Source organism: Sus scrofa, chromosome 1, assembly GCF_000003025.6.
Source record: "Sus scrofa isolate TJ Tabasco breed Duroc chromosome 1, Sscrofa11.1, whole genome shotgun sequence".
In the NCBI taxonomy this organism is placed as follows: domain Eukaryota; kingdom Metazoa; phylum Chordata; class Mammalia; order Artiodactyla; family Suidae; genus Sus; species Sus scrofa.
Window position 1 is genome coordinate 128917307 of NC_010443.5, and position 12811 is coordinate 128930117.

The window sequence follows — 12811 nt, forward strand, 5'->3', positions numbered from 1 at the left end:
GTTTGATCTCTGGCCTTGCTTAGTGGGTTAAGGATCTGGTGTTGCTGCAAGCTGTGATATAGGCCTTAGCTGGAGCTCCAGATGTCATAGGCACAGCAGTAAATAACAAACAAACAAAACTAGTTTTTTTGTTTTGTTTTGTCTTTTTAGGACTGTACCTGCCTCATATGGAAGTTTCCAGGCTAAGGGTCGAATCGGAGCTGTAGCTGCTGGCCTACACCACAACCACAGCAACACTAGATCTGAGCTGCATCTTTGACCTATACCACAGCTCATGGCAACACCAGATCCTTAACCCACTGAGCAAGGCCAGGATTGAACCCGAGTCCTCATAGATACTAGTGGGTTCGTTAACTGCTGAGCCACTACACAGAAACTCTAAACAAAACTAGTTTTGAATGATAACATCTTTACTGAAATAGAATATAGAATTCGTCTTTTTTTTGTCTTTTGTCCTTTTTGGGGCCTACCCGCGGCATATGGAGGTTCCCAAGCTAGGGGTTGAAGCGGACCTATAGTCACCGACCTGTGTCAGAGCCACAGCAACACAGAATCTGAGCCGTGTCTTCGGCCTACACCACAGCTCACGGCAAGACCGGATCCTTAACCCAATGAGAGAGGCCAGGGATCGAACCCACAACCTCATGGTTCCTAGTCAGATTTGTTTCCGCTTTGCCATGACAGGAACTCCTAGAATTAGTTTTTTTTTTTTTTTTTTTAATGAGAGAAAAATCATTCATTTCAGTTAATACTGTTCTGGTTAAGAATGGCGTCACTGCACGAAACAGAACCCACTTAAACTTAGCTCAAAGAAAAAGGAGATTTTGCATACATTAAAAATAATCCAAGGAAAAACTGAACAACAAGGAATGAAAACTAAACAATAGGAAGCATAGGGATTTGAGCAGGTGTTGTATATTGTTCATGGATTTTTTTCATTTTATATCCTGTCACTAATTCAATTCAGTTTTCACCTCAGTGTTCATTCGGTTAATAGCCAATCAGTTGTAGCTAGAAGGGGTCACATGCAAAGCTTTTCCCTCTGAATGAAGCATTTGTAGAGATGGGAAGGAAAGGATGATCATCCTCAATATAATTACCGTTTAAGGGAAGTGTTTTGAATCGTAACACTGTGTATCATGCTGTGTGTAGATAACTTTTTTTTTTTCTTTTTTGCTGCAACCATGGGACCATGGTGTGTGAAAATTCCTGGGCCAGGGATCAAACCTACACCACAGCAGCTACCCAAGCAGCTGCAGTGATAATGCTTGATCCTTAACCTGCTGTGCCACAAGGGAACTCCTAGACAACTTAAAGAATAGGTTGTTGTATTCTTTTTAACAAATGAACTGTATATAATAAAGTCTCAGTGCAGTAAATGTTGCAATGTTACACAGTGTTTGAAATGTTGGTTTTGATATCAGATCTGCTAGAGTTTAGTCTTGTTTCATCACTGGATTATCACTGACTCTGAGAGGGTAGGACTGAATATTTTCCCTTCAATGTCTAACTCTGTACTTGACGCCTAATAAGCACTTGATAAATATTTAGTGAATAAACAAGTTAGTTTCTCCTTGTGGCCTTATGATGTCAGTACTACTCCCTTAGCAGTGTTTTGTGGTTCAAATGCGAAAATATTTGGGGCACTTAGCACACAGGGTGCAGTTAATAGTAATACTAAGCAATTATGTAACCATTCTCTAATTATGGCATACATGTACGTTGGTGTCAAAAAGAGATATTTACAACTTTTTGAGTTTTTTGAGGTGTGTGTGTATATGTGTGGCACACTTGCACCTTGTTTTTGGCCTTGGCGTGTGGAATTTCCCGGGGCTGGAAGCAACCCAAGCTTTAGCACACCTTTAACCCCACAAGGGAACTCCACTTTCACTTTTAAGTGGAAGCTCTTTCTGCAGATTTTTTTCTTTCTCACCAAGGATGGGGTGGAGGGAGGAGAGAATGCAGTCCATTTTCAAACTTTTCATTAGAAGTTTGAAAACAAATTTTCATTGGAACCAAACAAGTCATTGGTGTGGGGAGGGGGATTGGGCAGTGAAGGTGCAGGCGTGATCGAACTGCTGTGTTCAAAGCATTTTTTAAAAACTTCTTGATCTACCACAGAAAAATTTTGTGTTTTTTGGTTTTTTGGGTTTTGTGTGTGTGTGTCTTTTTTGGCATATGGAGGTTCCCAGGCTAGAGGTCTAATTGGAGCTGTTGCTGCTGGCCTACGCTACAGCCACAGCAACGCCAGATCTGAGCCACATCTGTGACCTCTACCACAGCTCATGGCAATGCTGGATCCTTAACCCACTGAGCGAGGCCATGGATCGAACCCACAACCTCATGGTTCCTAGTCAGATTCGTTTCTGCTGCGCCACGACGGAAACTCCCGAAAAAGTTTGTTATATCTGTAACTTCTGTCTAGAATTGATATAGCCATCTCTTTATTAAACAGATATTAATAACTGTATGTCAGGCCATGGCCAAGACATGAATGATAGTTGTAACTTAATCTTGAGAAACTCTCAGTCGAGTGAGGAAAGAGTATGGAGAAAAATAGCCAAGTAGTTGAAAAGTTATGTGATTTCAGGCTGGTTGTTGTTTTGCTTTTTAGGGCTGTATGTGTAGCATATGGAGGTTCCCAGGCTAGGGGTCAAACTGAAGCTGCAGCTGCTGGCCTATGCCTCAACCACAGCAATGCCAGATCTGAGCCATGTCTGTGACCTATACCGCAGCTCACGGCATCGCTGGATCCTTAACCCACTGAGTGAGCCCAGGGATTGAATTGGCATCCTCACGGATACTAGTTGGATTTGTTTCTGCTGAGCCATGATAGGAACTCCCATGTTGTTGTTTTTAATGAATTTAAGTCCTTACATTAGGATAGAATTTAACCTACTTGTTTATTATTTAATCTTTGACCTCCTAAGTACAGTATACTTTGTAACCTTTTTGGGAAGCCGCTTATAGAGGTGTTTTTTTTTTTGCCATTTTTTGAGCCGCTCCTGCAGCACATGGAGATTCCCAGGCTAGGGGTCCAATCGGAGCTGTAGCCGCCGGCCTACACCAGAGCCACAGCAACACAGGATCCGAGCCTCATCTGCAACCTACACCACAGCTCCCGGCAACGCCAGAACCTTAACCCACTGAGCAAGGCCGGGGATCGAACCTGCAACCTCATGGTTCCTAGTTGGATTCATTAACCACTGAGCCACGACGGGAACTCCTAGAGGTCTTTCTTAATTCCTTTACTAAAAAATGAAGTATGTCAAAAGCACAGCTAAATAATTAATGACTGATTTCAGTATTGAGTTGAGAAGAGTAACCACAAAAAACACTTTAGACTCAAGGAGCTTGAGCCCCAATTGTTGATAGAATAGGACAGAGGAATTTTTTTCCTCAAAGCAATCCCCTTAATCTGCTTTCTTTAATTTTGAAGGAGATGGATGAACACATGCGGAGCATGTTGCATCACAGGGAACTTGAAAACCTGAAGGGCAGGTATGGGAACGGCTGTCTTCCATAAACTTGTGGGTGTGGGGGGTCTGAGGGCTGCTTGTGCCTGTCAGCTTATTGTATAGTAATCTGTCATAAGTTAATATTGTCTTATGACATAGAACTATCTTTTGGAAATACTAACAAGTACAGTAGGTCTTTTTTTTCCATTGAAAAGGGATAAATCTTTGTGCATCTCAAATGTGCAGAATTCACAGTTCTAGCAAATAGATTATCACAAAGGTGGGTTGGGATGAGCTAGTTCTCTCATTAGTAAACCATTTCATTCTGACACACCAACCTTGCATCTAAGACATTTCATATTATTGTCTCAACTTTGTTCAAATTATTGCATGCCATAAACCTTTACTGCTGCTGGAATTGTCTAAGAAGTCCAAAGTCTGCTAAATAGCATTGAATCTCATTACTGTAAATAAAATTGATATATAAACCTTGAGTATTTAAGAATGTTACTTTGTGAATTGATGTTCAAAAAGTTTAAGAAAATCTAATAAATTAGCACCTTAAAAAATTAAATGTAGCAGGATGTATATTCCATACTTTTTTCCAATTAAGTTTCCTCTTTTGATGTTTTAGATGTGTCAATTTGAAATTTTGAGCATGTGGAACAGAGAAACTTTGGTAAACTGAAATTAGGAATTTATACCTTAGTCCATGAATAATGGTTACAAGGCTTGGTCAGGGTACCAGCCTAAGCCATTTGACAGTATTTATATTTTAAATAATACAGTTTTAGGTTGTGTGGGCAAATTAATATGTGATTAACCTTTAGACACCTGTTTAGCATATTAGTGGAATTTTTCAGTGGTCTTAACTGTGTGAAGGTTAGGCCTTGGCAACTATGTAAAAGAGGCTTTACTGAGATTTTGTGTGGAGAGCCCTTATATTGTATGTGTGTGTGTATATATATATATACACACGATTTTTAACTTATTATCATTGAAAATCTGTGAAATATGGTCAACCCTTGATTACTTATTTGTGGATTATCTTAATTACCTGATCCTATTTCCAACAGACTTTCTTCTGGAATTTACCTTTCCTGGACTACTTACTGACCTGTACTATATTATAAAATTAAACAAAACAAATGAGGTCAGTAAATCTAGTCATTAGGAGAGAAGCCCATTTTATTCTAAAACTAATGCCTTATTTTATTCATAGATCACTAATCAGCTATTTAAAACATTAAGAAAATAAATTTTGATAACTTAAGATTCATGTTCATAGTTATACAGAATCATAAAAAGTAAAAAAAAAGGTAGAGGTCCTTTCACTTCTACCCTCCCACTGCACCTTATTTTATTCCTCTCTTAGAGGAAAATCAACAGGTTGGTATATAAGCTACCCAAATCTCTTTTTTGTGTGTATACATAAATTTATATTTTTATATACACTCATATTTTGTTTCATCTTATTAACATAGCTGAACCACATGGCATGTATGTTTTGTTCTGGAACTTATTTCTCCTCTCTTCCACTCATCAACTTAACTGTGTAATGGAGAGTTTGTCTACTGTTTTCATTTATTTGGAGCATACATAGTCTTTATGGTTTTCTTTTCTTTTTGTTTTGGCTGCTTCTGTGGCATGTGGCAGTTCTCAGGGCGGGGATGAAACCCACAGCAGTTCTATATCCTCAACCCTCTGCACTATAGAGGAACTCCTAGAGCATAGTTAAATAATCAAGGAATAAGCGTTAGAAGCCTCTGAGCTGACATTGTCAGCCTTTGCACCCAAACTCATTTTATTTAGAGGAAAGCACTTATTTCCTCATATTTTAGATACAGTGCTATCAGTTTTCTTGGCCTTTAACAAATTATAAGGGAGAAGCCAAGCAGGTAGCTAGGAAAACAACTGGCAGAACTATATATAAAAAAAAGACAAGGAGTTCCCATCGTGGCTCAGTGGTTAATCCGACTAGGAACCATGAGGTTGCGGGTTCGATCCCTGGCCTTGCTTAGTGGGTTGAGGATCCGGCATTGCTGTGAGCTGTGGTGTAAGTTGCAGACGCAGCTCGGATCCCATCGTTGCTGCGGCTGTGGGCATAGGCCAGCGGCTACAGCTCCGATTAGGCCCCTAGCCTGGGAACCTCCATATGCTGTGGGAGCAGCCCTAGAAAAGGCAAAAAGACAAAAAAAAAAAAAAAAAAAAAAAAAAAAAAGGACAAAATCTCAAATCATTTACTGACTTGGGACATTTATTGTCATGACAGTCATCAGTAATTTGTACCAAAAGGACAAATAGTTATCAGCCATTATCTTTCTTCTTCCTGTCCTCAGTTTGTGATTATTTCCTCTGGACTTCATGTTTAATTACTGATTTTCTCATGTTAAGGCTTTCTGTTTGGCTTTTATTTGTATCACTATACTTTTTGGTTGTGATCTGGTTAAGAAATTTAGAGAGCGTATTTTAGGTTTTAAATGCAAGTTTGATTGGGAAGTAACTTACTTACCTTATTTGGTTCACAGTTGTGGCCATCTGAAGCATTTCACTATTTTTTCCTAATGTGTTTGTTCAGATCTATGGCCTGTAAGTAGTTTCTACAGATTGATGCTATTAAAAGGGAACAAACCTTAATTTATCCACCAGCTGTTGTGGTATAGTTAGAGCAAGCTTAATAAGGAAGAGCTTATGGATAGAATATCTGAAGGCTTTGCCTTTCACACATGAGAGGAAATTGTGTGGTAACAGGATGAAGCTAATTTGGGCTCTCTGTTAAAAGTTCTGAGAAAAATTATTGCCTTTATTAGTCAAGAAGTGAAGTAGTACTTTTTTCTCAACAATTACTTTATATATTTATGCAAAGTAGTGTTTTCACTGGTTATTTGATAAAGAATTGGGAGTTCCCGTTGTGATGCAGCAGAAACAAATGCGACTAGTATCCATGAGGATGCAGGTTCGATTCCTGGCTTTGCTCAGTGGGTTAAGGGTCTGGCTTTGCCGTGAGCTGTGGTATAGATAGCAGACATGGCTCAGACCCCATGTTGCTGTGGCTGTGGTATAGGCCGGCAGCTATAGCTCCGATAAAAAAGAATTGGAACATAGCATCATTAAAATATTATTTAATTTGCTACTGACTTTTAAAAACATGTGGTTTCCCAAACACCCTATGTGGAAGCATGAATGCATATTGTGTGTACGACAGGAAATATGCTTGACACCAGACACAAACACACTTGAATTTTCACAAGATGTGGTTCACTTATACTTCTCTTTCCCTATATAAATGTAGATTCTCTCTTTTCTCTTTTGAAATTTCTTGTAAAGCTTATCTTTTTTTTGAAAAAAAAAAAAAAAACAAAACTAGATTTGTAGGAAAAATGTTAAGGATTTCTATGCTTTGATAAAAGCTTTTCAGTGTTAACTTTTATGTTGCATTTATTGCCTGTACCCTTCTGGGTAGGATCTTGAGATATTTTTCTATCAAATAACTTCAGAATTATGGTTAATACTCCTTCTTGCAGTGAAAGTAGAAATCTGTGTGTGTGTGTCTGATACATACCCAACATATACTTGTGCTTTGGAAATTGCAAAATGTGTGGATTTATGATTATGGATATTTATTTTTAACAGAGGTAATTACTGTCTATTTTACACTACTTCTTTAATATTTTAAAAAGTGAGCATTGCCTTCTGATTATGTCCTTTTTTTTTTTTTAGGGCTGCACTTGCAGCATATGGAAGTTCCTTGGCTAGGGATTGAATTGGAGCTATAGCTGGCGGCCTATGCTGGAGCCACAGCAACACCAGATCCAAGCTGTGTCTGTGACCTACACTGCAGATTGTGGCAGTGCTGGATCCTTAACCCACTGAGTGAAGCCAGGGATTGAACCTGCATCCTCAAGGATACTAGTTGGGGTCTTAACTTGCTGGGCCACATTGGAAACTCCTTTTTGCATTTTAGAAGTAAGGGTAAAATCAGGGATTTTATTTAGGAATACCTTTTAGAATGATGTCCCTTGTACTGCAGTATAATACAGTTTAGCATTCTGAAATTTTTTAGGTAGAAAAGTGGATTAAGACATTTTTATTAAAGAATTTAAAGCCAAAAAGATTTTCTAACCAGAAAATCCAGTTGATTTGAGTCATTGTTATAGTGTAAATTATGTTTTCTAAGTTTGTTACAGTCTTTGGATTCTTCTGATTGCTGCCCTTTGGGGATAGATTTATATTTATATATACATTTTCTACTTTATTTTGTGTTGCTGTGAGAAAAAGCTTGCTTTCTGTTGCAAGTTAACGTTCACTTTGAATGAACTACTGTAATTCTAATTGCTTGAGAGGAGTGTGTATATCCCTGGTAAACTGCAGAAAATTGAGAATTCTTTTTCACGTGTGTAAATGTAGTAAGTAGAGTGGAAAACTCTCGGTGAAATTAGTTTAAGTTCCTGGAGGATTAGATGGAATTAGAATATTGATATTTGGGGTAATTGGCTAATGACGTTTTCAGGAAATCTGGCCAGAACTCATTAAAATGAATCTTAATGTCAAAGATATATTACATCCAGAACATTTATAGTTACAAAGTAAAAAAGGTGGAAACTTATTAATTTTCTCTGTTTCTCTGAAGTGTTTTTCGTGATTATTACAAGTAAAAAAAAAAGTGTTTTTTGTTTTGTTTAACTTACTGGGCGTTATTTGTTTATACTTTGTCACCATTAACCATATGCTCCCCGAAATTTAGTAGCTGATCAGTATGGTTTATTTGTTTATTTTGTTGATGTTTAGATGATCTGTAACAGAAACCATCTTATAGTAAATGAAGTGCTTAATTATGAAAGTCTCTTCTGGTTGGCTGATATGAATTCTGCCCATGTCTGGATGGATATATGTGAGGGGAAGATGGAGCAGCATTGTGTGTCTTTGTATTAGCAAAGACAGCATGTCTGTGTGTGTGTGTGTTATAGAATGGCATAGGAAGTGCAGAAATACCACTAGTATTAACCCCAAACAAATTATAAAATGATAGAGTTAGGCCAGTTTGGATTATTGAGTGGATATTATTGTCCACTCATTACACATGTGGCTATCATGTTCAGATGTGTCAATGACTGCACAGACAGCCGAGCCAATCGGAGATTTTAGGAAGCCAAAAAGGCAGTGAGATTATTCATTTGCTATAGCTCTGGACGTTGATTCAAGACTTTGGCTTCTTAAACTGGCCAAGTATGAGATATACAATTAGGTGTGTAAAGTAAAAGAAGCAAAAGCCTTTTGCCCAGTTATCTTAACTGAGAACTTAGTTTTGCTTCTCTCTTAATGGTATTCTTTTTTTTTTTAATGGTATTCTTTTCTGAAACCTGAGAAAAACCATTTGCCTAGCACAGCTGTTAACTTCCTACAACTGAAATGCTTTCCATTCCCTTTAAAATAAAGCCCTTTTGAAGCAGAATGTAGATCACATGTATCATCCAGACCAAAAAAAGTTTGCTGAGACTACTCCTATCATTTGCCCTAGGGTCCGGAATCTTCACATTCCAGGCAGAGCTCCAGCTGTTCCGATTTAGTTACCGATTTAGTTACTGGGTTGTGATTGGCTACGCCGCCTAATCTTTTCTCCACCCTTAATTTTCACTGGGAGAAAGCTTTTGTGCCAGAGATTAAATGTAAGCGCCTGGCCAGGCGTTCTGAGTGCAGCTGGCACCATGGGTGTGCTCTGGAGCAACTTCTGTTTGCTCTGAGCCCCCTGCCCTGCCTCCCCTTTCACCATGTTTCCTCTGGCAATATTTTAAGTACAGCAATTCAAGAAGATTCCTCCTCCTAAACTACATTATTCTGAAGTGTATTGCCTCTTGATTGCTGGAAAAAATCTTTAATTCATTCCAAAAGTAACTTATGAGCAAACTTATTGAAAGTGATGAAAGGAGCATTGAAACTGATTAGCACTAATTTTTCACTGTGCCAAAGTGTGCAGTGTCTTTCAGAGGAAACTGTAACAGATCTGGTGAGTGTGTCATGCCAGTGGGGAGAATTGAATGTCCCTCATCTCCCTCTTTCCCTAGGGACAGTAGTCATGAGTGCCGAGTGTGCGGGGTCACAGAAGTGGGTCTTTCCGCATATGCAAAGCACATTTCTGGCCAGTTGCACAAAGATAACGTTGATGCCCAGGAAAGAGAAGATGATGGAAAGGGAGAAGAAGAGGAAGAAGATTATTTTGACAAGGAACTCGTTCAGTTAATAAAACAAAGGGATGAACAAAGTCGGTGAGTAATGATTTTGATATTTTATTTTATTTTATTTTTTTGTCTTTTTAGGGCTGCACCCGAGGCATATGGAGGTTCCCAGGCTAGGGGTCTAACCGGAGCTGTTGCTGCCAGCCTACATAACAGCCATAGCAACTCGGGATCCAAGCCATATCTGTGACCTACACCACAGCTCATGGCAATGCCGGATCCTTAACTTGCTGAGCAAGGCCAGGGATGGAACCCGCAACCTCATGGTTCCTCGTCAGATTAATTAACCACTGAGCTATGACAGGAACTCCGATTTTGATATTTTAAAAAGCCTATATGAAACAGAATGTAGTAGAGAATACAATTTACATTTCTACTATTTTCAGCCTATAGCATTCAGACTTATCTTAATTATAAAGTTTATCTTGAATTTGCTGTCTTATTCATAAAAGGATAAGCGGAATACTTTCTTAAACAGTTGTACTAACTGCTTAAAAAAAAAAAAACCCTCAGTATTGACCCTACATAAAAGCTAGCTACAGCTGCTACATATCTGAAGTTTTTTACCATATTGATAACTATGTTTAGAACTGTTTTTATTCCAAATATTTTTGGCACCAATAAATTGTTATTATTTGGTATCCAGATTTTCTAGTGGAAAGGTATTAGCGAAGAAACTTCATTTGAGTATATTATATAGCATTTCTTACTTCATCCCTTAGGAAAAAATTATTTTTTGGATGTGAATTAACATGGTGCTTCTACCAAATTTCACTTATCCCTTTGTTATTATATTTTAAATTAGTGTCAAGATGATCTCAGCAAATATAAGTTTTATAGCTTGTACTATGTAATTTCATATCTATGTAATTCAGGTATTAGCCTTTTGTATTTCACCCTTACTGATTTATGGTCTAAAGTGTTTAATCAGTGAAGCAGAAAATTTTAGGTATGAATAAAAGAGATACATTTATGAGATGGGGTAATTTTTTAAGTCCTAGGACATGATGAAAAACATTTCAAATTCAAAAATTTTTAAAGATCCTTTCTGAATACTAGTTATACCTGGTCTGTATTTCATTTTCAGTTAGAGATTTGAATATAAAAGAGAAGTAATTTTTATTGTGTCTGCTAAAAGTTTTTTGAGCAAGTCCTTGAAAGAGACTTTCTTATTAGTCTTAAAATGTATGTAGCAATTTGATTCTTAAGTTGTTTAGGTGCTTATCCTTCAAGTGACATTCTCACTACTTTCAATATAGCTGTGGTTTACTCTTGTTTTAGAGTGCTGGAACCTCTAGGAGACTAACTTCTATTTTTGTTCTACACTCTTGTGCCATTATTAGCTTATCTGTGTAAATGATTAAACATTAAGTCAGAGAGTGAAAGAGCTTCTCAGTACATTAGACACTCATATCATAGTTACTATTCTTTGATTATTTTAACATGCCTCTTTGGTGACCTATTTATAAAATCACTTACTGATTTCTTTGTGAGGTTTTTTCTTTTTTCCTTCTTGAAGTTTTTAATTAGATTGTTCTTTCTGGGCTGTGGATTTATTAGCTGCATGCTTTTGTTCCCCCCACCCCACCTCCCCAACCTAGCCAATGCATGATGATCTAGGAATTTTACTTTGTGACTCATTTATGGCCTAATTCTCCTCATGTATCTGGATCACATTAGTAGAGCCAAGTCAGTAATCCCTTTAGATTTTAAAAGTTTCATACTGCTTAGAAACAAGAAAAAAGCACTTTGGTTGATGGTGATATAAAAATCTTGCAACTGTCTGTAGTAACACTTGTCACTTGGGATCTTAGGGTCTCCTATTTAGAAATGGTTGTAATTCATAATGCAAGTGCATTTTCGAACTTTTAGGTAAATTAACTTTTAATTCTATGTTGTGAAAAAGGAAGAAATTCCAATTTATATCCAAAATCTTACAGACATTAGAAACTTTTGAAGCCAGTTAGTCAGTACTGAGTTTAAGATTTAAGTCAAGATCAGAGGAGAAAACCCAGTTGCAGAAACTTTGAGATTTTTCATCCTCTCAAGGCCAAGGGGTTAAGAGTGTAGTCTCTAGAGTCAGACTGCCTAGTTTCAAATCTGCAATAACAGTTACTGGCTGTTTTCTTCTCAGCAAGTTACTTAACCTATATAAATCTCAGTTTTCTTATCTAAAAAAGTAGGAATGATAAGAATACTTGTCACAGGGTTGTGGAAATTAAGCAAGATAATCTTACAGTAGGCACTTAATAACTTTTAACTAGTATTATTCAATTTTTTGAGCACCTACCACATGCTAAGCACAGAGCTAGGCATACCATAGGCATTTTGTAGAGAAAAATGTTTTTTCCAAAAAAAAAAAACAAAACAAAACAAAGAGGAGCTCCCATCGTGGCTCATTGGAAACTAATCTGACCTGCATCCATGAGGACGAAGGTTCAATCCCTGGCCTCACTCAGTGAGCAGTGGCATTGCCATGATGTGGCTTGGATCTGGCGTTGCTGTGGCTGTGGTGTAGGCTGGCGGCTACAGCTCTGATTCGACCCCTAGCCTGGGAACCTCCATATGCCACAGGTGCGTCCCTAGAAGGACACACACACACACAAAAGTTTTTGCACTTATTCTTGTGTTATTTGCTTAAATTCGTTCACATTTCTGTGGGCTCCTTGTCTAATATGAATAGTTCATATATCTGTGACTTTTTTTTTTTTTTTTTTTGTCTTTTCTAGGGCTGCTTCCCGTGGCATATGGAGGTTCCCAGGCTAGGGGTCGAATCAGAGCTGTAGCCAGAGCCACAGCAACGTGGGATCCGAGCTGCGTCTGAGACTTACACCACAGCTCACAGCAACGCTGGCTCCTTAACCCACTGAGCAAGGCCATGGATGGAACCCGCAACCTCATGGTTCCTAGTTGAATTCGTTAACCACTGCGCTATGACAGGAACTCCTATCTGTGACTTCTTTATAAAAACTTGTAGCTCATGGAGCTCCTTATAGCACTTATTATGGGTGCTACTTACTGACAAGTGCTATTTTACTCTTGTTTGTGGTCTTATTTCCGTAGCTAAGGCTGTAAGCTCTTCAGGAACAGAAACTACGCTTAAAAGTTCTTCTATTACTA

General features: G+C 38.1%; 1 protein-coding gene across 4 annotated transcripts in view; it reads left to right on the forward strand.

The window, feature by feature from the left end:
* The window catches only part of ZNF106 (zinc finger protein 106), a 63370-nt gene that overhangs the window by 23342 nt on the left and 27217 nt on the right, over positions 1 to 12811 (forward strand). For 2 of the 4 annotated variants that reach the window (XM_005659708.3, XM_013993122.2), the window contains exons 3-4: positions 3440 to 3501; positions 9521 to 9721. In XM_005659708.3, the coding sequence (XP_005659765.1) occupies positions 3440 to 3501; positions 9521 to 9721 (263 nt within the window). The remainder of the gene's footprint in view (positions 1 to 3439; positions 3502 to 9520; positions 9722 to 12811) is intronic. The other 2 variants (XM_021097187.1, XM_021097198.1) reach the window with 2 other exon arrangements.